This window comes from Mustela putorius, unplaced genomic scaffold (genome assembly GCF_011764305.1).
Source record: "Mustela putorius furo isolate JIRA1106 unplaced genomic scaffold, ASM1176430v1.1 tig00000179_pilon_pilon_pilon, whole genome shotgun sequence".
NCBI classification, from domain to species: domain Eukaryota; kingdom Metazoa; phylum Chordata; class Mammalia; order Carnivora; family Mustelidae; genus Mustela; species Mustela putorius.
In genome coordinates this window covers 15466104-15493319 of record NW_025421305.1, presented here as the reverse complement: position 1 = coordinate 15493319, position 27216 = coordinate 15466104, and the positions used below count along the sequence as shown (strand labels likewise).

General features: G+C 54.8%; 1 protein-coding gene across 4 annotated transcripts in view; it reads left to right on the top strand.

The window, feature by feature from the left end:
- Window positions 1-26294, top strand: part of LOC123391115 (sushi domain-containing protein 4-like) — a 77694-nt gene extending 51400 nt beyond the window's left edge. Inside the window, exons 3-6 of one of the 4 annotated variants that reach the window (XR_006605735.1) lie at window positions 910-1098; window positions 13959-14047; window positions 23499-23596; window positions 23900-26294. Coding sequence is in view for 3 of the 4 variants with exons in the window: in XM_045076698.1 (XP_044932633.1) it covers window positions 910-1098; window positions 4100-4605 (695 nt within the window). In the remaining variant the exon portion in view is untranslated. Of the gene's footprint in view, window positions 1-909; window positions 1099-1863; window positions 4038-4099; window positions 4861-13958; window positions 14048-23498; window positions 23597-23899 lie in introns of those variants that run through there. The other 3 variants (XM_045076700.1, XM_045076698.1, XM_045076699.1) reach the window with 3 other exon arrangements.
- Window positions 26295-27216: the final 922 nt, after the last annotated feature.

Here is a 27216-nt window from a genome sequence, read left to right as displayed (position 1 = left end):
CGTGGGAAGAGCCCCAGCTCTGCAGAGTCATTATTTCCTCTAGTGAGACCACTGACCCCAACAGGAAATGCCAGGATCGCAGTGGGGGCCACACAGAACGGGATTCTGTGCCACTGCGAATGTTCCCCAGGCACAGGTTTCAACACGGAAAAGCAGCTTCCGTTTGGCAGAAGCAGAAGTGTGGGAACACAGACAGCATGGAGAATTCTGGGTGTGCTGTGGGGGCTTGCGACACCCAGCCGAATGCCTGCCGTGCATGTCCTTGGGGTCTGCGCAGACCCTGACCAGGAGCTCCTTGGGAGGGGGCCCAGAGGGGTGTATTCTGAGACACCCTTTTTCTGGGTCGTTCTCAAGGCTGAGAACCATGTCAAGTGCACCTAAAATGCAAATTGATCTTCACGTGGCATCACACGGGGTCCGCAGGCCCCTGCCTCACAGCCCAAGCAGGGGAAGGGTGTTTGCTGCCACCTCCTCAGACCCCCCCAGGTGTCCCCATTGTTGAAACAGTTGGGGTGTGTGTTTGCTGCACAGCACCTCAGTGCTTCTCACCCCCAAGAGCATGTTAGCATCACCTGGGGAGATTTTAAAAATTCGGGGTGCCCTGGCTGTGCATAGACCTAGGGCTCGCAGCCAGGATTGTGTTGCTTAAAGGTTCCCGGATGATTCTGAGGTGTGTCTGGGGCTCCCTGATCCCAGCTGTACCCCCCTCACTTCCTCCCTCTTCCCCTGGGCCTCTCTGTGTGGTTTGCAAGCATGACGCCAAATTCTGCGACATGAATCGAACAGGAAAGTGGTTACGGGCGTCTGGCTGAAGAGCCCTTGGAGGCGGGCAGGGGGCCAGGGTTTTGCGGGTCTCGTTGGTGCAGAGGGGACCAAGTGCAACCGTCCCTCCTCTTTTCCTCGCCACAGGCTGCCTGAGACCTCTTGCCTCTTCCAATGGCTACGCGAACATCTCCGAGTTGCAGACCTCCTTCCCCGTGGGGACGGTCATCTCCTACCAGTGCTGCCCTGGGTACAAGTTGGAGGGGGCCGAGCGCCTCGAGTGCCTACACAGCCTCATCTGGTCGACCAGCCCACCCCGGTGCCTTGCTCTGGAAGGTAATGTGTCCACTCTTCGGGAGGGCGACTCACAGTTACAGCGGGTGCTCCTGCGGGAGGTGACGAGCTGGGAACCCTGCTCAGCGCAACTCCCGTTCCTTGAGTGCACACGGCCCTGAGCTGGGCCATGAGGCTGGTCATCCCCCAAGAGGCAGGACCTACAGCTAGTCGTAAAACGGGCTTCCCCCGTCTGAGGCTTAAGGGCATGAAAGAGAGGCGCTTCAGGCATCAGAGGTTAAACCGTAAAATATTGCCAAGTTAAGTGAAATGTCCTAAAAAATTAATTTTCTCTGCACAAAATGAAAACAGACTGTATTATGGCGTCATTCATTTTCTCCTTGCTTTATTGTGTTGTCCGTGCTTCTCCCTGTTCCTGTGCATTTTATGGCTGGGCTTGAGCCGTGGCTGGCACACGCTGGGAAGCCTGGAGCTGAGGGCTCCTTTCTTCCCGTTCTCCTCGAATGTGTGTCATTACCCTGAGCAGTGGTTCGCAGTAGTGAGGGGACAGGGCATCCAGGGACAGCAGCAGGTCGGGGTCTGAGGGGTTTCCTGCTAGCGAAGGTGGGCACACTGGTTCAGCTCTCAGTTTCGTGTGGGTCTTGAAATTATGACTGAAGTACACACACTGATTTGCGTGTGGGCCTCTGAGCACAGCGTGCAGGACGGGTCTACGAGGGGGAAGAGGAAAACAAAAGCAGGCTCCAGTTAGGAGGCCCCTGGAGCTTTTCCTGGACACAAGACACGAGCACATGACGTTCTTTCAAGGGTGTGCATGCAGCAGGGAAGACGCCGCTGGACCATGGGTGGTGTGCAGTGCTGACAGCCAAAAGAGGCCGGGGGCGTCCTGAAGCAGTGCTGGGGGAAGGGCAAGTGGGGGCCCCTGGGACAGCAGCAGGCATGCCCTCGTGAGTCCGCCCCCACCCGTCCCAGGTCCCTGGGGTTGGGCCTCCAGTGCATGTGGCAGGTAAGACACGGTATGCCTGGTAAAAGCTGAATTTCAGATAAATGACAAATCATTTCTTAATTTGAGCGTGCTCTCAGTATTGCCTGGGACTTAACTCATTTGTTAAATTCTCAATTCAAATATAACTGAGCACCCAGTACTTTCACCTGTTAACTCTGGGGACCCTCACCTGCAGGGATGGGGTGTCCCCCATGTCCAGAAGTGCAGGCAGGTAGAGGTGAGCCTGGGCCATAAGGAAAGGGGCTCCTCTGGGCCTGGGGGTGTCTCGCTGCTCAGAAAGCCAGAACTAGATTGGGTGGACGGTGTCATGATTACGATTCTATCAGTCCAAGATGCCCGTTTCAAGATATTGACAAGTTTTGTTTAAATGTTTTTCAATCGGTTACCTTCCGATAAGCTTCATTTTGAAGCTTTGAGAGCTGTTTCTGTGGAGTCTGGAGGATATGCAGGGAGCAAATGAAACAGACCCTAGTGTTAGTAGCTGGTAGCTAAGGTTGGAACACAGAACTGGAGTGTAGCCTCGTCCTCCGCCAGCAAGGGCTATGGCCAGAGTGACCGCTGCCACAAAGGCCACAGTGGCCTTTCCTCTGAGGTTTTGGTGTGCGAGTGTGCGCATGCATGGCTGCGTGCATGTGTGCGTGCGTACACATGCACATGTACACATGTATGTACGCCATGTGTATGTGTTTAATAATCTTCGCATGTCTGCTCTCCCTGTAAAGTATCTGGTGGAAGCACTCGTGGGATCTTGAACTGCTAACTGGGCAAAGATGCCAAAACTGGGATTCAGAACCAAGAGGCACAGCGCCGACTGCAGGATTTTGTGTTTCGAGACTTGCTAGAAACGGGGCCAGGTTGAACGATGGTTCGGGGTACCAGGCAAGGATTCATGGAAGATTATCCAGATGCATCAGATGTTGCTGTTTCCTCAGCCTTACTGGAATCACATGCGGTCTTTGAAAGGAGGAGTCATGCTGTCACGGGGCACTCGTTGACATCCCCAGGGACTCTGCCCCTTGCCCTCTGTCACCTGGTTCCCCCTTCAGTTTCCCATCTTTCTTAGCACACAGTCTGATTGTTCTTGATGTCCCAGGGAAATCCACTGCATGGTGCTGGGAAGCATGGAGCCTTCAGGGGCTTTTCAATGTAGGGGTGATCTGCCCCCTGAGTGCCTTGGCTGTGCCAGGGAAGTGGTTCCCTTCTGTTTTGGGGCTCCCCGGGACCCACCAGTGCGTCGGCTGTGGTCCCCCCCCCAAGCCTTCTCCACACCCACCAACAGCCAGGAGATGGGGTCCCCAAGTGGGTCGGGAGGCAGCGTGCAATGTTGAGCAAGAGCGTGGACTGAGGTCCGACTGGTTGGGCTCACATCGTAGGTTCCCACACGATGGCTTTGCCGTGGGGTGCATCACTTAGCTCTGTCAGCCCTGTTCCCTCACCTGTCGCATGGGGCAGATGGTCATCGCTCCTCCTGACACCGTGAGAATCCAGCATGGACATCACACATTTAGGGAGGCTTGTGGCACATGCTGGGTGTTCCCTCCAGGGCCACCGTTATCATTCTTCTTGGAATTCTGTGCAGAGGCACATTAAGTAAATAAGTGAGAACCTGGGCGTGGCCATGTGAGCCCAGTACCCACACTTCTGTGCACACTCGGGATCGTCCAGGGTGTTCTGGTGCTCGCGTGGAAGGTGAATCCCACGTGTCAGGAGGAGGTGCTCAGCAGCACCAGTGATGCCATTGGTTCTGAGAGCTTAGCATGTGGCCAGAGGTTTGATGTGGCAAGCCACTTAGCGCCTTGTGAGGCAGGCGCTGGTTTTGACGCACTTCACAGATGGGCCAGCCTGGGCTTGTAAAGTTCCAGAAACTCAGCAAGTGACATAGCTGGGAAACGGGTGCACTGGGACCTCGACATGGGTCCCTGTCCTGTCAGAGCTCGCGCGTGTTATCGTCAGGGTACGTCACCTAACTAGCTTGTTCTGATCATTTTGCAGCCTCGTGGGCAAGCAGTGTGATGTTTTTATAACCTTTTCTTGCAGAGTCAAACAATTTGGAAGCACTAACACGTAGGAAGGGGTTCATCTTTCTAGACTGGCTGCTGACCCTGTGGAGCTCTCCACCTCAGGGGATGTGTGGCGGACAAGAGCCGCTCACTGCCCCCCTGGCACCCCATGTCCCCATCATGGTGCAGAGCCTCGCCGGGCTTGTGTCTCCTCTCACAGGCCCGGATGGACACCTCAAGGGTGACATGACGTGTCCGGACGCTCCATCTCTTTGGCTATGGCGGCTCTTTCTGCCATGTGGGGCCTCCTGTCCTCCATGGGCCGTGGGGCATCTTCTGAGATCAGGCCTCTCTGGCACTGGCATCAGGCAGCCCCACACACATGTCAGCAAGCCCAGAACGGATGCCTCGCTTTGTGAAGGAGTTTATGCTTTGGAAGGAAAAGCTCTGGCAGCTTCTTCAAAGGTACGGGTTGTGTTTTCTGATGTCTGTGCGCTTGTACTGAGAGTAGACGCCTCTGGAGCCCGTGTTCCCTGCAGCTGAGCTGGGGGCAGTGGATAAAGCAACAGAAATCATGAGGTCTTGAACCAGGTTGTTGGTCCATCCTTCAAAAATAGATGTGTGCGTATAAATGTACTTGTCCAGAGCCCCACGCGTCCCCGTGTGCCAGCCTGGCTCACTGCGGCCTCGGGGGTTGTCATCCCTGTGCAACGTCCATTCTGCCTTCATCCCTATCTGTCTCTTTCTCTCACACACACACACAAACACACACACACACTATGGAGTATTATGCCTCCATCAGAAAGAATGAATTCCCAAGTTTTTATCAACATGGATGGGACTGGAGGAGATTATGCTGAATAAATCAGTCAAGCAGAGAGAGTCAGTTATCATGGTTTCACTTACTTGTGGAGCATAAGAATAACACAGAGTACATTGGGAGAAGGGGAGGAGAAGGGATTTGGGGGAAATTGGAGAGGGAGGCAAACCATGAGAGACTGTGGACTCTGAGAAACAAACTAAAGGTTTTGGAGGGGAGGAGGTTGGGGGTTGAGTGAGCCTGGTGGTGGGAATTAAGGAGGGCATGTATTGCATGGGGCACTGGGTGTGGTGCATAAACAATGAATCTTGGAACACTGAAAGAATTAAATTAAATTTTTAAAAAAAGAGTGTGTGTTTCTGTGTCAAGGTCATGCTGCCCTGATTATGATGGCTTTGCAATCTATCTTGAACTCTGGGACTGTGATGCCTTCAGCTTTGTTCTTCTTTGTCAATATTGCTTTAGCTATTTGGGGTATTTTGTGGTTCCATACAAAGTTCAGGATTCTTCAATCTAGTTCTGTCAAAAGTACTATTGGTATTTTGATAGGGATTGCACTGAATCTCTAGATGGCTTTGGGTAGTATCCACATTTTAATATTAATTCTTCCAATCTGTGAGTATGGTTTATCATTCCATTTATGTGTAAGTAGTGGTAACTTCTTAAAAAAAACACGCTGGATAGCAACTGTATCAGGATTCTCCAAATGAAAAGAGTCAAGGGATTGGCTTATGGGATGTGGGGTTGGCACATGAAAATCCATAGGATAGGCCATCATTCTGGAGACTCAGGTGGAGTTTGATGCTGTGGTCATGACCCACAGAATTCTTTCCTCTTTGAGTGACCTCAGTTTTTGCTCTTAAGTCCCTTTGGCTGATTGGATGATGCCCATCTCCATTATTGAGAACAATCTCTTTCATTTCAAGTCAACTTATTGTTGTTATTAACCACATCTACCAAACAACTTCACAGCACCACCTGGATTGTGCCTGAATAAATAGGTGGGTCCTAGACCCCAACTAAGCTGACACATAAAACTAACCATCATATAGCCAGTGAGGAAAAATGATATTTCAAGTTACTGACTAAAATCAGCATTAATTAATAAATTAGCATGAATAAAATCAATGAAGTTTCAAGAGCTACCTTTCTCACAATTTGAAGTTCTGAAGAAGCACTCCACCATCAACATATTCTTGGGCCCTCTCAGCAAAACTAAATTTTCCCCAAGACAACCAAAGACCATCATGAAATAGTTATCTTGGGACATGTTTTCTGCCAAAATTCAGTCAATTCCAAATAAAATTTTTGTGTCAACCTCTTCTCCCTGGTTTATGCAGCTGCTTGAGCAAGTAAAGAGGACAGAGTACATGTCTCAGGAAAGTAACATCCGCCTCCTTTTGGGTGATTTTTTGCAGGGTCCTTTGCATTCTTTTTCTCGGTATCAATATCACCCAATTAAACTCGTGTTGACAGAAGCATGTTTCTCTGTCCTTGTCTCTGGTGTCAATGAGGCTATACAAGGAAATGTTTTTCCCTGAAAGGCATTCACCTTTTCCCCCTCTTTTGCCTCAAAAGCTGACTCCTATGTTTGCTAGCACTTGGCATTGCTGTAAAAATGCCCTGAGAATAAAATTGATATGGTTAAGCACGAAGACACCTCCAGATTTTAAGTGAGGGGGTGGAAAAGAATTTACCATGCTAGTGGACATCAGAAGAAAGCAGGAGTGGCAATCTTTATATTATATCAATTAGATTTTAAGCCAAAGACTATAATAAGAGATGAGGAAGGACACTATATCATACTCAAAGGGTCTGTCCAACAAGAAGATTTAACAATTTTAAATATCTATGCCCCCAACGTGGAAGCAGCCAACTATATAAACCAATTAATAACAAAATCAAAGAAACACATCAACAATAATACAATAATAGTAGGGAACATTAACACTCCCCTCACTGAAATGGACAGATCATCCAAGCAAAAGATCAGCAAGGAAATAAAGGCCTTAAACGACACACTGGACCAGATGGACATCACAGATATATTCAGAACATTTCATCCCAAAGCAACAGAATACACATTCTTCTCTAGTGCACATGGAACATTCTCCAGAATAGATCACATCCTCGGTCCTAAATCAGGACTCAACTGGTATCAAAAGATTGGGATCATTCCCTGCATATTTTCAGACCACAATGCTCTAAAGCTAGAACTCAACCACAAAAGGAAGTTTGAAAAGAAACAAAATACATGGAGACTAAACAGCATCCTTCTAAAGAATGAATGGGTCAACCGGGAAATTAAAGAAGAATTGAAAAAAATCATGGAAACAAATGATAATGAAAATACAATGGTTCAAAATCTGTGGGACACAACAAAGGCAGTCCTGAGAGGAAAATATATAGCGGTACAAGCCTTTCTCAAGAAACAAGAAAGGTCGCAGGTACACAACCTAACCCTACACCTAAAGGAGCTGGAGAAAGAACAAGAAAGAAACCCTAAGCCCAGCAGGAGAAGAGAAATCATAAAGATCAGAGCAGAAATCAATGAAATAGAAACCAAAAAAAACAATAGAACAAATCAACGAAAGTAGGAGCTAGTTCTTTGAAAGAATTAATAAAATTGATAAACCCCTGGCCCGACTTATCAGAAAGAAAAGAGAAAGGACCCAAATAAATAAAATCATGAATGAAAGAGGAGAGATCACAACTAACACCAAAGAAATACAAACTATTATAAGAACATACTATGAGCAACTCTACGGCAATAAATTTGACAATCTGGAAGAAATGGATGCATTCCTAGAAACATATAAACTACCACAACTGAACCAGGAAGAAATAGAAAGCCTGAACAGACCCATAACCAGTAAGGAGATTGAAACAGTCATTAAAAATCTCCAAACAAACAAAAGCCCAGGGCCAGATGGCTTCCCGGGGGAATTCTACCAAACATTTAAAGAAGAACTAATTCCTATTCTCCTAAAACTGTTCCAAAAAATAGAAATGGAAGGAAAACTTCCAAACTCATTTTATGAGGCCAGCATCACCTTGATCCCCAAACCAGGCAAGGATCCCACCAAAAAAGAGAGCTATAGGCCAATATCCTTGATGAACACAGATGCGAAAATACTCAACAAAATACTAGCCAATAGGATTCAACAGTACATTAAAAAGATTATTCACCACGACCAAGTGGGATTTATTCCAGGGCTGCAAGGTTGGTTCAACATCCGCAAACCAGTCAATGTGATACAACACATCAATAAAAGAAAGAACAAGAACCATATGATACTCTCAATAGATGCTGAAAAAGCATTTGACAAAGTACAGCATCCCTTCCTGATCAAAACTCTTCAAAGTGTAGGGATAGAGGGCACATACCTCAATATCATCAAAGCCATCTATGAAAAACCCACCGCAAATATCATTCTCAATGGAGAAAAACTGAAAGCTTTTGCACAGCAAAGGAAACAGTTAACAAAATCAAAAGACAACTGACAGAATGGGAGAAGATAGTTGCAAACGACATATCAGATAAAGGACTAGTGTCCAGAATCTATAAAGAACTTAGCAAACTCAACACCCAAAGAACAAATAATCCAATCAAGAAATGGGCAGAGGACATGAACAGACATTTCTGCAAAGAAGACATCCAGATGGCCAACAGACACATGAAAAAGTGCTCCATATCACTCAGCATCAGGGAAATACAAATCAAAACCACAATGCGATATCACCTCACACCAGTCAGAATGGCTAAAATCAACAAGTCAGGAAATGACAGATGCTGGCGAGGATGCGGAGAAAGGGGTACCCTCCTACACTGTTGGTGGGAATGCAAGCTGGTGCAACCTCTCTGGAAAACAGCATGGAGGTTCCTCAAAATGTTGAAAATAGAACTGCCTTATGACCCAGCAATTGCACTATTGGGTATTTACCCTAAAGATACAAACGTAGTGATCCAAAGGGGCACGTGTACCTGAATGTTTATAGCAGCAATGTCCACAATAGCCAAATTATGGAAAGAACCTAGATGTCCATCAACAGATGAATGGATCAAGAAGATGTGGTATATATACACAATGGAATACTATGCAGCCACCAAAAGAAATGAAATCTTGCCATTTGTGACAACATGGATGGAACTAGAGCGTATCATGCTTAGCGAAATAAGTCAAGCAGAGAAAGACAACTATCATATGACCTCCCTGATATGAGGAAGTGGTGATGCAACATGGGGGCTTAAGTGGGTACGAGAAGAATAAATGAAAGAAAATGGGATTGGGAGGGAGACAAACTATAAGTGACTCTTAATCTCACAAAACAAACTGAGTGTTGCTGGGGGGAGGGGGTTTGGAAGAAGGGGGTGGGATTATGGACATTGGGGAGGGTATGTGCTTTGGTGAGTGCTGTGAAGTGTGTAAACCTGGTGATTCACAGACCTGTACCCCTGGGGATAAAAATATGTGTTTATAAAAAATAAAAAATTATATATAAAAAAATAAAAAATAAAAAAAATAAAAAGTTGGCCGGTGGATGAGGTAAAAAAAAAAAAATTGATATGGTTGGCTTCATTTAACTGTAGGGATAAGAAATAACTACATGGTGTGGTTGGAGGTGCTGAGTTTGGCAAAGGTTAGAAACCTTCACAGGGATAATTGAAGGGCATCCTCATCAAGATCCCTATGAAGATGAAAAAGACCCAAACAACTTCTGGCTGGCTGCTCATCCAGGCAAAGACGGAAAGGTGGGAGACTATGGCTGCCAAAGACCTTCCCTGATCATGGAAGATTTCCTGAATTTTCACTCTATGGATGAAAGGTTAGGGGACTCCATTATTAGACAGAAAAAATAGAAAAACTGACTTTAACTTAACTGCTTTACACACCACAACGTGTCAGAATGTCAAGAATCAGAAAACCATTTGAATTTACTTTATTGATTCAAAAGATGTTTTGTTATATAATTAATTAAATTAGGCACTTTGGACTAAGAGAGAACCTAGCAACTGCTGGATGTGGAAGTCAGTTAGATCCATAAAATGTCTAGGGCGCCTGAATGGCTCAGTGTTTAGCCTCTGCCTTTAACTCAGGTCGGGATCTTAGGGTTCTCCAGGTCTGCATCAGGCTCTCTCTCAGTGGGGAGCCTGATCCCCCCACCCCCGCCCTTTGCCTGTCTCTATGCCTACTTGTGATTTTTCTCTGTCAAATAAATAAATAAAATCTTCTTAAAACATTTAATGCAATCCCTAACAAAATTCCATCAGCAGTTTTCACAGAGTTGATAGAAACAGTCCTAAAACATCTATGGAACACAAAGACATTTGGTGTTTCTTTTTTTTTTTTTTTTTTTTAGATTTTTTTACTTATTTATTTGACAGAGAGAGAGAGGGATGACAAGTAGGCAGAGAGGCAGGGGGGAAAGCAGGCTCCCTGCTTCCGAGCAGAGAGCCTGATGCACGACATGATCCCAGGACCCTGAGATCATGACCTTATCTGAAAGCAGAGGCTTAACCCACTGAGCCACTCAGGCGTCCCAGACATTTTGTGTTTCTATGGAACACAAAATGTCTATGGACACAAAGAGGCGGGACCACAGCAGCAGCCCGTCCTCCCCACGCTGCTGGAAGTGCAGGAGTGTCCACACCCGCTAGGGGCATCAGAGGGCCGGCCCGGAAGTGCCCTAAGTATCCCAGGCCCGCCGGCCTCATGGGATGGGCGCAGCCGGAAGTGCGGGCCGCACGCCGGAAGTGCCGGAACTACGCCGGCATCGTCCACAGGCGTTCACAGGGAGCGTGGCAAGCTGCGGAGCAGGATGTCCCTGAGGCGCCCGGCCGGCCTGCGCCCAGCCGCCTGCTCCCCAAGGCCGGCTGCCAAGGCGCTGAGAGAGCTCGGCTAAGAACCCCCCACGCCTTACAGCTCAGCCCGTTGAATCACCCCGTGACTCTCTTTCGAGCCCCGCGTGGGTGGGTGCCACGGGCGGCGGCGCACGTCACCTCCATTGGCGTGGCTTAGGCGGCAGAGCTGGGCTTAGGTCCTGCGGCCTGCGGGACGGACTTGCTCCAGAGTCTGCAGAGCCCACGCCCCCAAGGCCGCGAGAGAGGGAAATGCGTGCGCCCGGTATGCTGACGGCTCTGCGCGGTGCTCCCTGATTCCGAGGAACTGCCGTCCAAGGTGGGTGTGCGGCGGACCTTCCACTGCTCTCACGGGTGTCCAGCTGCATCTCCAGCCCCCATTAAGCCCGGTATCCCGTGGGGTGCGACAGCTGCGTGGGCCACAGGGGCCAAGGACGCCCCCTGTCCACCACTGGGGGAGCTGAGGGAGGGCAGCCCCCGGGGGCTGGGGCTCGGGGTGGGCTGCGTCCAAGCTGGTCCTCTCTCTCCGGGACGCTTCGGGGATTCTCGGGGACTCTGGTGGCAGCACCCTGGCATGGGTGGGTGGTCCTTCCTTCCCAGGTGCCCCTCAGCCCTGGGTTCTTGCTGCGCACTCTGCAGACTCTGATGGGATCTACCGCCACCCATCCCAGAGCTATCCTCTGTCCAGCAGACGTTCCTGCTTACCCTTTGGTGGTCCCGGGAGGCTTGTGTGCTGTCAGTGGGGTGCACGTGCTGCAGCTGACGTGGTCCAGGCCCGCTCAGTCCGTGTCAGTCGGGAAGGCTGCCTTGGGCTTATGACCAGGGAGGTTTCCTCTCTTTCCCTGGGGGGAGGAGAGGGAAGGCACCACAGAGCTCCGGACAGCCCCATGGGACCTGGTCTCACCATCCCAAGTCTCCCTGGGCAGACCTCCGGAGTGTGTGACTTTGGGGTCAACCCTGTGTAGACCCTCCTGAGATGAGCCAAGGCATCTCTGTAGTGTGTGGATACCGTGCACCCTGTTCTCAGCTGGTGATGGGATGCAGCATCCCAGCATGGATCCCAGGGAGTCCCCCTCCACAAAGGCACACGCTGTTCCTCCTGCCCGACCGAGGACAGATCTCATCCCCTCCTGTAGCACTTGACTGCCCTGCGGTCTTTTTGGATGTGAAGAATGTGCCAGAAGTGACACTGTGTTGTTCAGGGCTGACCCCTGAGGGTCCATCCCATGCTCCCACTTCCCTGCAATCCTGCCCCCATGCTGCTGGGGGGAGGGGCCACCTGCAAAGAGAGGCCCTTGGGGAGGACAGACAGCAGGCCCTGCCTGCTGGATGTCTGCCCAGCGTGTAGGAGAGCTCCCGACCCCTGCCGGCCAGCAGAGGGCCGCTGTGCATGTGTCCCCGCCCTATCAACCCATACTCACGGGCGATGACCTGAGCCTGTGGTTCCTAGCCCCCAGATGCTGGAGCCGCATTGGGCGACTGGAACTGGGAGCCACAGCAGGTTTTACAGGGAAGGTGTGCTGCCATTGACATGGGTTTGTGATAAGTCTCTGTACGTGATCTGGCAGGTTGACCGTGTGTCCTGAGGTGAGAGGCAGGGGAAGGGGTGCTGTGAGAGGAGACTGAAGGGGTCGTTGGGGAGTCCCCCTCTGCTGGGGACACGGGCATCACCTAGATCCCGGTCTTCCACTCCCAGGCTGCCGTTTACCGGGGGGTGAGCGGTATTTCCCAGCCTCGCCGCAGGCCTGCTGTCCCGCCTCTCTGCACACATTTCTGCGCCCGTTGCTGGTGTAGGGTTAAGGCAATGCCCTGCACCCTGTTCTCCCGTGGTGGAAGTCCAGGTCACCCAGACGGTGGATATAGAGCCCTGTGGGCACAGGTGGAGGCCAGCACGCTGCCTGGGGACCCTGCAGCCACAGCCTAGGGATCCCAGGAAACCCGGGCGGACATTTGCTGGCTGCAGCGGGCCAGCAGTCCCACTCACCTTCAGCGGGGCCGTTAAACCCCTCTTGTGGAGGGAGGGGCATCAGATATTTGGGGACCAGCTATGGAACCATCCCAGAGGCACTGAGTTTTTCCACCCCTGGCTTGGCTTCTGTTTCTGCCGTGAAAACGCTGTGTCCCAGACGGGGCTTCCCCTCCCTGAATGCTGGGCCCTGTGGTGGGAGAGTGGCCGTACTGTGGTTGCCTCGGGTGACAGTGATGGTACCACAGGCTCTGGAATGGGGCTTGCTTGTTAGTGCAGCAGATGCGGGTGGGGCCCACTGGCCGTAGGGCTAGGACACAGGGCAGGATGCAGGCCCGGCCGAGACGGAGGGAGCTAGCTGTAAGGTAGAAGGAGGATGGAAGGTGGAATGAGGAGGGCTTGGTGGCCAAAAGGCTGCGGGGCTGGGAGGGAGCTGTCCGGGGAACCCTGGGAGCCCCTGCATTGGGTTTGTTCCCACCTCGTGGCCAGCCGTCCATCAGGCAGGGCTGAGTAAAGGAGTCCCAGAGAAGCCAGAGGAGTCTGCGTAGAGGGCAGCTGGTTGGGGGGGTCCTCGAGGCGGCCTGGCTTGGGTGATCCCCCAGCAGTGTGCACTGGAGTCCCGAGGGCTCAGCCCTGAGCTGGTTCAGTGCCGTGTGCTTAGGAACTCACTCATTCATGGTTCCTTCAGCCAGCTACCATGTTGTGAGGACCTGCTCTCTTCTGGGCCCGTTTCTCTGCATGGGGCACAGAGGCATGGACAAGACAGATTGTAGCCAGCCCTCAGGAGTTGGAAGTCCAGTAAACAGGTGACCCTGGCCTCCTGCCCACACCCTGTCTCCACAGGGGAGGTGGTCTCTCCAATCCTCTCTGCCAGGACGTCTACTGGCACCTTCCTGGCACCACTCGCCGCCTTACCTGGTGGCTGCGTGCCACGTTTGGCCGGCGGCTTGAACCTCTGTCCCCATTCCCACATGCTCCTCTCTGTGTCAGCCTTTCTCATCCGTCCTGTGTGGACATGGACCCTCATGTGAGGATGGAGGTGTTCTTAGAGAAAATCCTCCATGTGAGGGATGGGGAGGTCCTGGCCCTTGGTCGCTGCTGCTTCTGACACTGGGGCCCCTGGTGTCCTACTGCAGGTGTGACCTTCACAGCCCCAGCAGGGACGGTTCTATCTGCTGCCCCAAATCCAGTTCCAAAAATAACATCTGTTAGACTCTCACGGACTCCATCTCTAACTTCTGTCCCCACAGCTCCTTCACGCTCACATTGACAGCATCTCCGTTCCCCAGGGTGGTTGGAAAATTGAGTCAGAGACCACCACGTCTCCTTCTCAGAGCTGGTAAGTGCTGCAAAGCAGACATCCTGTTTTCCTTTTTGTTGTTGAAGAATGTGTGCCAAATTTCCACAAGAGGGGATTCTTGTTATGAGTGATGAGCTTTTATTAAGAGGGCTTTTTCCTCACTAGCGGAGTGTTTCTGGGGTTGGGCAAAGGCTGGTCAGACGGAGGTCAGGAGGTCTAGTGGACACTTGTCGTTGGAGGTTGTTGCTGGCCGAGCAGCACGAGGGGTTTGCCTTCAACCCATCTCAGAGCCATGCTGAGAGGCACAGGCATGTTGGAGCCAAGAACACTGAGCCTCGGACCCGTGGCCGGCTTGGTCACCCTCCCTACACCCCGTCCTCTGCTTCGGGACGTCCAGGTGGGAGGGTGACATCTTCTGGCCTGTCGTAGATCCTTCCTCACATGCTTCCCGCCAGCCCTTCCCAGCCTCTGGCTAACAGCCCCAGCCAGGTGGCCCTTTCCTGAACCCCCCGAGGGCATCTTTCCTCCAGGAGGCCCCGTAGAGCAGCACTGGTGGATGTTTTTATGGGTCATGTTCTGAAGGTCACACCCGAGTTAAAACTGTGCTGATTCAATTAAAACACGCAAGCTGAGGGACTTCTTCACGTTCCATGACTGGGTCCTGGGTGAGCGCCTTCTCTCTCTGGACACAGGTGTCCTCACTGCCGTGCTGCGAGCGAACGGCCGGGCCCTCCCTGCTCAGCCTGTGTGCCAAGCAGTCTTGCGGCAGGATGGCAGAACTGGAAGCCCATGGCCCTGCACACACAGGAAACTGAGGGCCGGGCGGCAGGGGTGGCACACTGCTCAAAGCCACACAGATAGGCTTCTGTCTGGGGTGGTGGGTTGTCAGGCCAAGGCCCGAGGGGCTTTAGAAGCTGCACCTGTGGAGCTGGCCGGGGCTTGGGCCAGATGGGGTCCCGGCCTCCAGATGATGCCACGACCTGCTGCCCCTAAGCAGGAAATGTGTGACGTCACCTTGCAGGAGGGGCTTCGCCGATGTGACTGGTTCAAGGTTCTCACTGGGGGTGGGGTGATCCTGGATTGTTGGGCCACACACCAGCTCCGTGCGAGGTGCCTGCTACGTGGGGGCAGGTGGGTCCGCATCAGATGAGGTGAGACAAGGGAAGCAGAGGCATGTGTGTGCACACGTGTATATGTTGCTGTGTGTGGGCTTGTGTGTGGAAGAGAGAGACCGGGAGCAAGGGAAGCAGGTGGAGGATCGCAGGCGGTGCTGGAGGTGGAGGAGGGCCCCGGGGGCAAGGGCACAGTTGTGTCTGGACTCCTCGGAGACAAGAGAACACACTTGCCTGGGGAGCACGGCCCCGAATTTAGACCTCGTGACTGCAGAGCTACAAGAGTGCGTGTGGTGACTTTTCCCGGTGGCCGCGGGAAACCCGTTAGAGGCATGACAGCCTGCGTCTAGTTCAAGACGGAGACGGGCTGTGAGCAGTGCGTCTCGGTGCTGACCGTGACCTCAGGGTGACGGGGATGGCAGTGGCCTGGAAGCCACCATCCACTCTGAGTGTTCAGAAATAGCTTTCCACCGTGCGTTCCCAGTTTCAGTCTCCTGGAATGAAGAACAGACAACAGACTTAAACTGATGCCTGCCTTCCTTTGCTGGCGGACCATCACGGGCTGGCCTCACGGGGTTCTCCACTGCGTGGACAGTTTCCATGAGCCCGGGGGAATGGTTCTTGGGGGCTGCCCACTCCTGACCCCCTCAGACCCTTCTGTGCAGGAGCCCCCCTGGCCTCCAGCACTGGAGGCTTGCCCCAGTCCATACTTGTCCTACACTCCAGGGTGCCTGGTGGAGGTGGGGGTGCATCAGCCGTGCTCAGGGAGGGGTTGCCCCATGGTTTGACCAGGGGATGTGACTGGCCACCAAGGACCTACTTCCCTGAGAAAGGAGGGTCCTCCATTGGGGCGAAGACTGTCAGTGATCTTCTCTGCTCATCTAGGTGCTAAGGTCCTGCATCTCAGAGAGCAGCATGGAAGGATCTAGGGCGGGTGGCGCACCCACCGCATGAGCTTCTGCGGGGGCCTAATGGCACGTGTTTCTGCAGTTCAGGACTCAGGACGGTGCACCTGCTGCAGTCCATGCCTGGGGCTTGACAAAGCCACCGGCCTCCAGGAACTTCTTGTTTTGAGAAAAAAGCTGATCTTCGCATGGTTGGGGCTGCAGGCCCAGCTCAGACGGGTGTGGAGGATGACAGGCAAGGGAGCGTCGCCATTGATGCGGGAACGGAGCATCGCCATGGACCCGGGGGTCTCTCAGAGGAGCTGTGTCTCCCACTCGTGTAGGAAAATCAGGGAGGGGCTGGATACTGTGACATTCCAGTGGCTTTGGGGCCATGAGCTGGGGCACTCCTTTGGGCCTTTCTTGCTGTGTGGACTGAGAATCCCTGGGGACGAGAACTCTGTCTTTTGCTCTTTCTTGCCCCTTGGTCCTGAGGGGATGACCAGCAGGCCAGCAGGACCAGCACCAAGAACGTAGTCTTCCTCTCCGTCCTGCTTCCTCAGGGCTGGGCCCAGGTCCTCATGTCCAGGGAAGGAGCTTGCCCTGGCCTGGGGCTCCCCGGTCGGTCCTGGGAATGGCGTGCATGGTGCTGGGGGAGAGGCCTGGCAGCATCTGATTCCTTCGTCCCTCCCTCCGTGCTCGAGGGCTGCATCCCGACCACAAGCCTGGGAAGCTGTTCAGATGGTTTGGATGTGGAGACCGAGGCTTCCTTGGAAGGAAGGGCCGCATCCTCGACCCAGTGAGGCCATGTTCTCTCTGACCTCTGCGCCATCTCGCCCGGACCTGAGCATGCTCCCAGGATCCAGGAGGTGTCCATGGCCCCGTCACTCTGTCTGTTCCTTGATGAGCTCCTGCTTTGAGGGCTGCAGAAGGTTCTGGCCAAGAAGAGGACATCCCCGTCAGCAGGACCGCTGCCCCCGATCTTCCACCTCCAGGGCCTTCCTGGTTGTCTGTCCTTTCTGCTGCCGGAGGAGCTCAGAGCCAGCAAGGCATCAGCTGCTGGGGCGCTGGCTCAGGTCCCAAGAAGGTGGTGTCTCTATGAAGTACGGGACTATCATGGCACCTGTCGCATGCAGGGCAAATCCTAGGTCCCTTGTCCAGGCGGTGAAGATGCCTTTCTTCCAGGGCTGGGCTCTTCTGGATATCCCTCTTCCCTGCGTCCTGCGTGAGGCTTGGAGGGCTGGTCAGGCGCTCTAGTGCTGTGCAGTTTGGAACCAACCTCGCGTGCGCTGCTTGGGACAGCCTACCTGTTCTTCGCCAGAGCCAACCCCTTCTTCTCCAGGTAGAGCCAGCCCATCTCAGCACCGCGTCGCACAGCGCTTTGCTCGACCCAAGTGCAAACACGTCGCGTTCCAGTGGTTTGCCTTGCGGCCCATTCCTCACTGGTCAGACCCTTCTCTGAGGATGGGGAGCGTGTCACGTCAGATTCTCGCATGCTCCGTCCTGGCACAGGAACGCTCACGGTATCCCTGGGAAGAATGGGTGGCACTCGGCGCCTACTGGAGGGTTTGAGAGCACGTCTGTGAGGAGCTGCCCTGTCCCAGATAAGCTCAGGACCAGAAGGGGGGCCAGAGGTGCGGGGGATGGGGAGCCTCGGACATTGCTGGCGGTGGCCTGGTGAGGAGCTCCCGACTTAGCAGAGTCACAAGGACTTGTGAGTCCCTGGCTCTGGTCCACACCAGACCTTGAGAAAGCTTTTCTCAGTTGGTCAAGTCCCTGCTGATAGAGTCCACAGCGTGGAAAAGATCAAAGTCTGGTGGAGAAGGTGAGCACCAAGAGTGGTACACGTCATGCCAGAGGGGAGTGCAGGCCCCTGTGGGCACAGGCCACGGAGCTGAGGACTGTCATTTGGCATAGAGAAGGTGAGAGTCTTCACGGCAACTCCTGAGTAATCAGAGAGGGCTTCCTGGTGGAGGTGACCCTAGCACAGTCTCAAGAACTTCATCATCAGTGGCAGTCGTGCAAAGGGAAGAGTGGTTCATGCACAGTACTGACAGAGGCCGCTGGCATGAAGTCCCCGTCCCGTGTGGTTCAGCATGCTGTGTGGAGAACTCGCACATTGTGCTGCAGTTGGAGCCTGACATGCTTGCTGGAGGGCGGTTCGGAGGGGTTGCTGAAGCACCAGAGGAACATGTTGGGCAGGAGTCAGGGAACATTTAGGGAAACATCCACCTACAGGAATCTCGGGGCCTGGTGAGAGCTGACGCCCCTCCCGTGCTCCTCACTGAGTAAGCAGGTGGGAGCCACCCGGGCCCTGAAGGACAGGCCACATATGAGGCTCCCTTCTGTCTTCGGGCCATCCTGAGATCCTGGGGCGCAGAAGGGCAGGTTGGAAAAGGCAGGAAACAGGTCAGGCCAGGGAGGCTAGCCCTGTGACGCCTGGGTCCAGCCAGCAAGGTTCCCTTGGGATGTCTACCCTCCAGACTGCTAGAGAGCAGCGTTTGTGGTCCTGGTCCTTGAGCAGTGTCCTGCTTGGTGCCCCACGTCCACCTGCTGTTCCCTTGGGCTCCCAGTCTCATGGACACCAGCGTGCACCTGCTCCATCCTCCAGCCAGGCAGCCAGAGTCGACTCAGGGTCTGCTACACAGCAGGTGTCAGGCCAAGAGGGAGCGTGAGCTCCTGTGCTCCTGCATGGGGATCCGGGCATGGGCGTCTGGGTGGGTCATGAAGGAAATCGTTCTCGGACATGCCCAGTGCCACGCTGGGAGCCCTATGCCCACTTCATGCTGTCTTGGACGTTAGAATTCATCGGCAGTGTAACTGTTGCCCTAGGTGGAGCTCCTTTTTGTAGTACACAACCGGAACAACCACACAGGGTGGCCCTGATGAGCTGCTTGGCCTTGGCAAACTGTCTGACCTCTCGAAGCCTCTCTCTCTTTTGTAAGATGGGAGTAGTGAGAACACGCCCTCAGAGTGCTATCGTGACTCCTGTGGGCTCTGGAATTAGCCACTAGTAAGCAGGCGTGGTATCATCGTGGCCGTCCTTGTCCTGTTCTGAGAGGTGGGCCAGGCTCGTCTGGCCTGAAGTCTCACAGCAGCAAAGGGCAGAGTCGCATGGGCTCAGACCTCCAGAGTCTGAGGAACTTCGTGCTTCTTCCCCTCAGTTTCTAGGCAGAGGACAGGTGAGGGGGAAACGGCCACCCTGGAGCACCGCGGGGAGGGGCTGGCACCGCCGTGGATTGGACCGCAGTCACAGGAAAGGAAAATGAAGTGACAGTCCCCAAGCGTGGTCTCTTTTTTCCAATTCAGCTTTGTCTGTCAACAGCCAGTATCGTCATCCCAGGCCGGGGGGACCCGGGTCTTTAGGAACCTCTATCACCACGACAGAAATCTCAGCCCTGGCAGAGACACTGCTCCAAATCACACTGCACACTCCCACCCCCATCCTGGGCGTGTGCCTCTTATTTGAAGAGTTGATTGGGAGGCTTTGCAGCCCCGTGAAGAGATGTTTTGTCCCGCATCCCATTAAGGGTTCACTCCGCTGGCTGGAAAAGCAGGAACAGCCCCGGGGCAGCCAACCCCGTGACGGGCAGATGGCTCCCGTCACATCGCGGCTTCACGAAGCACCTGCAGTCACCGTGCAGCTGGTGCCACTGTCCAGGGCGATCCGGGTCCCTGTCTGTGTACCGCCTGCATGGCCTGCCCACCCCTGGGCCTTTGCTAACCATCTGCCGGCTCCAGAGCTCCACCCAGCACCCCTGTGCATCCCAAGCCCGCTGTAAGCGGGAGCCCCAGTTTCTGAAGTCCTGGTCCCTCCACCTAGTAGGCTGTTCTCCACTAGGGCAGCGGTGTCTCCCAACCTGGGCCAGAGTGAGCCAGGGTCGTTCCGCATGACAGGGAGCCAAGGCAGGGCGAATGCAGTAGAAGGACACCACTCCTACAGACACCACTCCTACCAAATCCTACAGAGCCCAGGACAGCCTCTCAGCAGGGAGTGTCAGCAGTGTGGTGGCTGGGAAACACATGCTGTGTGGCGGGGTTGACACAGAGTGCATGAGGGGCAGACCCAGCAGACCAGAGTGAGTGAGCTGGGGAGACCCTGCCGACTAGAGCTTATGAGCTGGGGAGAGCCCATAGACCAGAGTGTAGAGCTGGGGAGACCCCCCCAGACTAGAGCACGAGAGCTGGGGAGACCCCACAGACGAGAGCGCATTAGCAGGAGACCCCCACAGACCAGGGTTCGTGAGTACGGGACTCCACAGTCCAGAGCGCCCAAGGCAGGGAGGTGCCGCAGACCAGGGTGCGTGAGGGGGAGACCCCACACACCAGAGCGTATGAGCCACGGAAACTCTGCAGACCAGAGTGCAGAGTCGGGGAACCTCGCGGACCAGAGCTTACGAGCCGGAGACACCACAGACTCGAGCACGTGAGCGGTGGACCCCCTAGACCAGGGCTCATGAGCAGAGGACTCTGCAGATCAGTACGGGTGAGCCAGGGACCCTACAGACCAGAGACCAGGAGCCCAGGATACCCCGCACACCAGAGTGCATGAGCGGGAGACCTCACAGACAAGAGCACGAGAGCGGGTGACCCTGCAGACCACAGTGCATGAGAAGGGGAATCCCTCAGACCAGAGCGTGTGAGCCCGGAGACCCCGGAGACCAGAGCGCTTGAGCTGGGGACCCCGCAGACGGACTGTTACAGCAGGTGCCTTCCACGCACATGCTGTGTCCCACGTGAGCCCTCCCTGCTGTCCATGGGTCTATTCTTCTACATCCTTAAGTCCACAGCAACCCAGGGGGCAAATGGTTGTTTATACCAACTACCCCCCCCATTTCATGGGGAGGCTGGGACTCCGCCCCTCAGTACCCACGAGACTCTAACAAGCTGCCCGCTGCACCTTAAGTGTCCCTGGGGCATCCGGAATCAGTGTCCGGGGGGGGGGGGCCGTATGTCCATGCGCGAGGCGAGGCCACAGCAGCCACTCAGGCCAGGCTCTGAGGCAGGGTCTGTCTGGCCCTGCACAGCTGCTGTGGCCCCAGTGTCCGTGGTTATGGCTGCGTCCCTCCATCTGTCTCTGTGTCCGTGTGTCCTGTCCTGTGTGTGTGTATCTGGAAAGGACGCTTGTGTCTGGGTTGGGGGATGATCCAGGACCGTCTCACGTTGAGATCCTTCGTTTATTTACATTAGGCAAGACCCGTTAAAGGTATCCGCCACAGGTTGCAGAGTCGCGAACGCAGACGTGCCTCTCTAGCAGCCACTGTTCAGCCCCTTCCGGACCGCGATGTCTGACGCAGTGAGCGCGGTCCTAAGAGTAAAAGCGCCACCACTCACGGGGAACGAGAAATCTTAGAGGAGGCACTTGTGCACGTGAGAGGGGCTGGATGACCCACGGGAAACACTGCGGGCTTGGCTGGCCGCGGCCCGTGGGAGTACCCTGCACTCCAGGCATGGGGGAGTATAGGCAGTCCGTGGCTGGGGGCTAAGTGTGCAAAGTTACAGGCCCTGCACGAGGTGTACTGACCTTCCCACCCCTTCGGCAGGGCGCAGCCTTGGGACTGGCTCAGCGGGCGGGTAGAGTGCACCTGATGTTCAGTTAGGGCTGGAGTGAGTCTGGCAAGAGCACGTTCACATACAGTGCTGGGCACCACAGCACATGGCAGAGAGAGAGGAGGAGGAGGACCCGGCTGCCCGAGGCAGGGTCCTGAAGGCACATGCCCCGCAGAAGGGGCCTACAGGCTGAGGGACATGGAGGCTATGGGGAGCCATAGGTTCAGGGGGAGGGACTGCCTGGGAGGAGGCAGGGTGGGGGCAGGGAAGGGCTCAGAAAGGGGAGGAGGAGGAGCAGGTAGGAGGAAGTGGTACCTGGGGCACTGGGAGCAGAAAGCATGGCAGGAGTGAGCTGAGCGCATGGCCGGTGCTGGGTACGCAGGAGGGGGCGCGAGGTCTGGTCAGCGGGCAGGTTGGTGGCTTTGCGGATAGTCTCCGGCTGTGCTCGCCATCGGGCGTGGCCCAGGGGAGGGATCTTCATGGATGGAACGTGATTTAGGGGGTGTCTGCTCCCTTGGGGAGTGGCAGGGTCCAGGAGACCCTGGGCTCTCCACTCTCCAGCAGGTGCAGGCATGAACACAGAGCAGAGGGAACTGGGCGGCCAGAGGGATGGTGTGCGCAGCGCCCCAAGGGAACAGAAAAGAGGAGCCTGACTCGCAGGGGGCAGAGCTGGGCGTCGAACCCAGGGAGACCTGAACCCAAAGCGCCCGTCTACACCCCACACTGCGCTGCCTCCTGGTCATGGAAGGCTGCAGGTGGGAGAGTGGGTCGGTGGGGCTGGCCACCTGTGCGGATGCGCAGTTCCGCTGGAGGTGGGGTGTCGGTGCCCTGACGGGCCTGCCCCCTTCAGACCCACAGAAGCATAAATGAGCTCGGCTCGCTTTGACGCTGGTCTCGGGTCCCAAAGACCCGTCAGCTCAGGGGAAACTGAGGCAGCGTGGCCCCTTGTCCTGCCGTCACAAGGCAGGCTTCCCCGGAGCATGCTCTGGCTGGTGGGGCAGGCAGCGGTCCCCACATCCTTGGTCGAGCGCCAGAGACCCAGGGAGGCCAGGGCAAGGCTGACTTAGAGTCCTCAGATGCTCTGAGGGCCCCAGGCAGGGCGTGCCCTCCCCGCCCCCCCCATCCTGTTTCTTTGCCACAGGGAGTGTTTCCCAGCCCATTATCACATGAGTGCTTGGCTGGGTCACCCTTTGTCAGGGCAAACATCAGGCATGTGCTAATGGTCCCCTTAACCATGGCCAGTTGGGTCTTAATATCTGTTCAATGACACCTGCTATGAAGGCTCCCATAACGGAGCTCTTAATGGCAGACGAGGAGGGGCTGTTAGACCTCGGACACTTAGCCCACAGCCATGGACAGATCCCGGAGGGCAGCCTGCCCCTCCAGAGGGCCGAAGGGAGGGGCTTGGGGGAGACGCCTAGAGCCCCCCCTGTTCTGCTGAGCCCCTGAGAGTGGGGGACACAGAAGTGGCTCTGGGGGGATGTGGCCAACACCAGAGCCCATCCCAGTTTCCTGTACAGACCACTGACCTCCGCTCAGAATGAACACCAAGCACTCAGTTTCCCGTGAGGGGTTGGGGATAAGAAATACCAGGGACGGGGAGCCGGAGACGGGTCCCTCCGTGCTGGGTCCCTCCCAGCAGCAAGCAGGTCCCTCCCTGCCCTCCTGCCCCAGCCTCAACCTCCACACTCGGTTGGGGGGCAGAGACGGCTTGTGAGGGTGCGTGGGGACGTCACCGGCTGGCACATCCATTCTCAGACGCTCTCTTTGTCCTCACGCCTCCCCGCTTGTGGTACCGAGGCACGTCCAGGCAGCTGGTGCCTGCTTGCTCCTGGGGCACCTGTCCCCCTCGGGAGGAGGGGTCTCTAGGTGTGGGGATCGTTGTTCACACACAAGTAACTGGAAGCCTTCCACGATGAACAGAATGTTCCCTGTGCTTGACAGGTGTGTGGTGGGACGAGAGGCCGAAGCGGTTAGCACAGCCGGCCTGCTGGGCACTCTCAGACGGGAGCACACCCGGGAGTTTGCCAGTGGCCAGGGAGGTAAGACGCTCCATGAGGACGGGACGGTGTGTGGAACAAGGGGTCACTGGAGGGCACCCACGTCCCATGGACAACAGGACAGGGAGCTCCAGAACGCCCTCTGAGGGGGCGCGCAGAAATGCGGCTGAACACCCAGCATCTTCCTGGAATACAATTAATTCTTCCCATCAGCAGGGAAGTTAAAACATTTTTATATTGAAGTTAACAAGAATATATCACAGTAAAAAAGCAAACATTGCATGGTTCTTTTTTTTTTTTTAGGATTGAATTTTTGAAAGTGAGGTATGTTTTGTGTCTCCCCAGGCCTTGCTGAAATGTCCTTGGCAGTGTCGGCACTCGGGCCCGAAGGATGGGAGCGTCAAGGGGCTACTGATGGTGAGGGGTCCCTCCGGGAGGTTCTCATCTGGGAGTGAGCTGGGAGCAGACCCCCATTGGAAATAAGCGAGGCGGACGATTCGTGCAGGACGGAAGCCAGGGCTCCGGCTTGGATCCTCCTGGAACGGCCAATGTAGAGGCCCCGTGGAGGGCAGGACAGCTGGGAGGAGCAGAGGGGTCCGCCTGGAAAGACCTCTGAGGCTCAGAGCCCGTGGCACTGGCTGGGACTGCAGGCCCCGTGAAGCATCTGGCGTCCGCACCAGCTCACCAGGCCACCGTGCTGGGTGCTCACGGCATCAGTAACCACACAGTGCGGCCCCAAGGAGTGCTTCCCGCACACCTTGCAGTCTGTGGGCTCACACTGTCCAGAGCACGTTCGCCCGTGAGACAGCTGCTGAAGCAAGAGCTGTCTGGAACTAAGTAGAACACGGCTGACAGGTGCCCAGGAGCACGTCCGGAGCCCAAGGCCCCTCCAGCCCGTCACTGTCCCCTTGGTCCCACGTGGTCAGAGGTTCCATTCAGGTGTTTCTGGAGAGAAGGCAAATGAGCAGCGTCTCTCGCGAAACTTTGTCCTTTTACTCAGAAAGGAATGCGCTCACCAAAATTTCTATCTGTGCTCACGGACAGGAACCGGGCCGCGTGGCCCACGTGGCCGCAGGGATCCTGGAAGGTGAGCCGTCATCAGGAAGCATGGCCGCCCCAACAAGCTCTGGGTCCTCTCAGGGAACAAGGGGGTATGGTGGACATGTGTTGGCTGACATGGCTGTCCCCACCGTCCTGGGATGTGATGACCATTTTCATTTTCATAATTTGACGGAGGAGGAGATTAAAGGACAGGCAAGTCAGGTCATTTCTTTCCTGAAGACTACCTAATAGACGGGGAACCGTATCTCTGTGAGACCATAGGCAACCTGAGAGCAGGACTGTGTGTTTGTCCTTTGCCTGTGTAGCTGTGACCCCATCACCAGACAGAATGTCACTTGGATCGATGCCTGATCGAATGCCTCGTTGATGGCCCGGTAAAGTCCCGTGCATGTCTCAGGCTTCCCCGTCCTCCCTCTCAGAGGAAAGAGTTCCAGAAGCCTCGCCATGTCGGCATGCAGTTCCTCTGGGCCCAGGCAGCGTGGGTGTGCCGGGAGGACCAGTTTCGGCCGACTGCCATCCCAGCCACGTGCAGCTGAGCTCACCAGGACCGAACAAGGCCCGAAGTGTCTCAAGGAGTGTTTTTAACAAGTTGTAAATAATATCTCACCAAGTCCCATCGCGGCCTAGAATTGATGCAGCTGGTGAGAAGTAGTCATGATCCTGTGAATCATTTGTCCATTTCCAAGAACATTTCATTCACCTCCTTCCAGAAGGATGCCCAGAACACGCTTTAAAAGAAGGCGTAACTGGTACTGACATATGGGAAGGCTGTGTTGCATTCCAGTTCCTCACTGGCTCATGCGGTGTGTGCAGAAGAAGGGATACTCGTAATTACTGGGGATTTTTAAAAAAATAGAGATAATTTGTCGTAAGAAGAACCACGGGCATCTGCAGAATGATGACTTTGTCTCCCCGTGGTCTGCTCTTGGGTCAGAAACGTGGCCGGTACCCTGCCATGTGATTGCTGGCTTCTGGCCCTGCTCTCTGACTCTCGAAGAAAGGGCGTATGTCTCAGCCTCCTGTAGAACCACCCCGCTCTTGCCTCTTGTCGCCCCTGCTAAGGCTGAGCATGGATCTCCGTATGTTGGCACGTGAACTAAGGAATAAGCCTCTGGAAGAAAGTCAGAATATCTCTCATGGGGAAGTCTTTCCTGCTACAGCGACCATCCCTATGACAGTTGGGCTTAAGGAGGAAGGGGGAGAGCTTGGATGACCAGGGTTGCATCAGCTCGCAAACCGAGCAGCCACGCCACGTAACAAAGCATCCGACCCTCAGTGACTTGAGACAAAGTCTATTTCTTCTCATGACCAAGGTTCTGCGGGTTCACCTCGCTACAGCTGATCTGGGCTACCCTCATTCTGGGGTGGGCGAGTGGGGCATGGCTTTAGGCTCCTGAATAGACTTGGGTCTTTTCCTCAGCTTTCTGCAGAGGCCATATCTGAAGTGGCGCCTCTGCCTGGTGCATAACCTTATCGGGAGATCCCAGGAATGAAAGCTTGCCCAACTCCAGGGCACAAGGACGTGGCAAGCCTCTGGAGGCATTGCATCAAGAATAGCTCATTAGCCCAGACAGGTCACATGTTCCACCCATGTGGACCACCATGGTGCACCTCCCTCCCAAGGGCAGGGAGGGAGCAGGGCCTGGCCTTGGGTCTCTGGGGATGGGGGAGGGGCTGTGGTGCCTGGGAAAGGGCTGTGGGGTGGGGTGGAGGGGATGTGGTGCCTGGACCAGGGCTGGGGGGAGGGGCTGTGGGATGGGGGGAGGGGCTGAGGGCCTGGGAAGGGCATGGGGCCAGGGGTAGGGCTGTGGTGCCTGGGCAAGGGCTCTGGGAATGGGGGAGGGGCTGTGGTGCCTGTGCAAGGACTGGGGAAAGGGGCTGTGGGGTGGGGGGAGGGGCTGAGGGGCCTTGGGAGGGGCATGGGGCTGGGGGAAGGCTGAGAAGTAAGATTTAGAATGAGGCAGTGAATCCTCCAAACTGGAGATTCAGTCTGTCCCAGAGGAAACCATGGGGTAGTTGGGTGGGGTAGGGGGAGCAGAGAAACGCAGGAGAAGCAGAGGGGACACACGGAGTGGGCAACAGGTGGAATGTGCATGGGGAGGGAAAGGGCAAATGTCTCCCAGATCCCCCAAGTCCGGGTTTCTGCCCCAGAAAGGTGAGAGCCACAGGTGTAGGTGGGGCGTTCCAGAGGGACACATTCCACATGTTGCCAAGATCCTTCGGGACCGAAAGGTCCCAGCAGCACCTGCCTTCCCCTGCAGAGAAGCTGTGACCCCTAGTTTCCCCAACAGTCAGTCGGTCTGTTAGCAAATACTCCGTGGAGGTCTGGATGGCCGGCGGGCGAGCAGACCTGCACCAACGTGGGTCTCTGATGATTCCATCAGAAAAAAAAAAAAAGAATGAAACATTAGGATCCATAAAAAACAACGAGCAATGATATTTTCCTTTTTATTGGTTCTTTTAAAACATTCGCTGATAATTTCCCCCATGCTTAATAGGCACATGCTTGTGTCTTTAGCTAAATCCAAAATTTGCAGAAACGCATTCTTATGATTGTTCAGCTTCCTCCCATCGTGAAGCCCAAATGAACAACTTCCCAA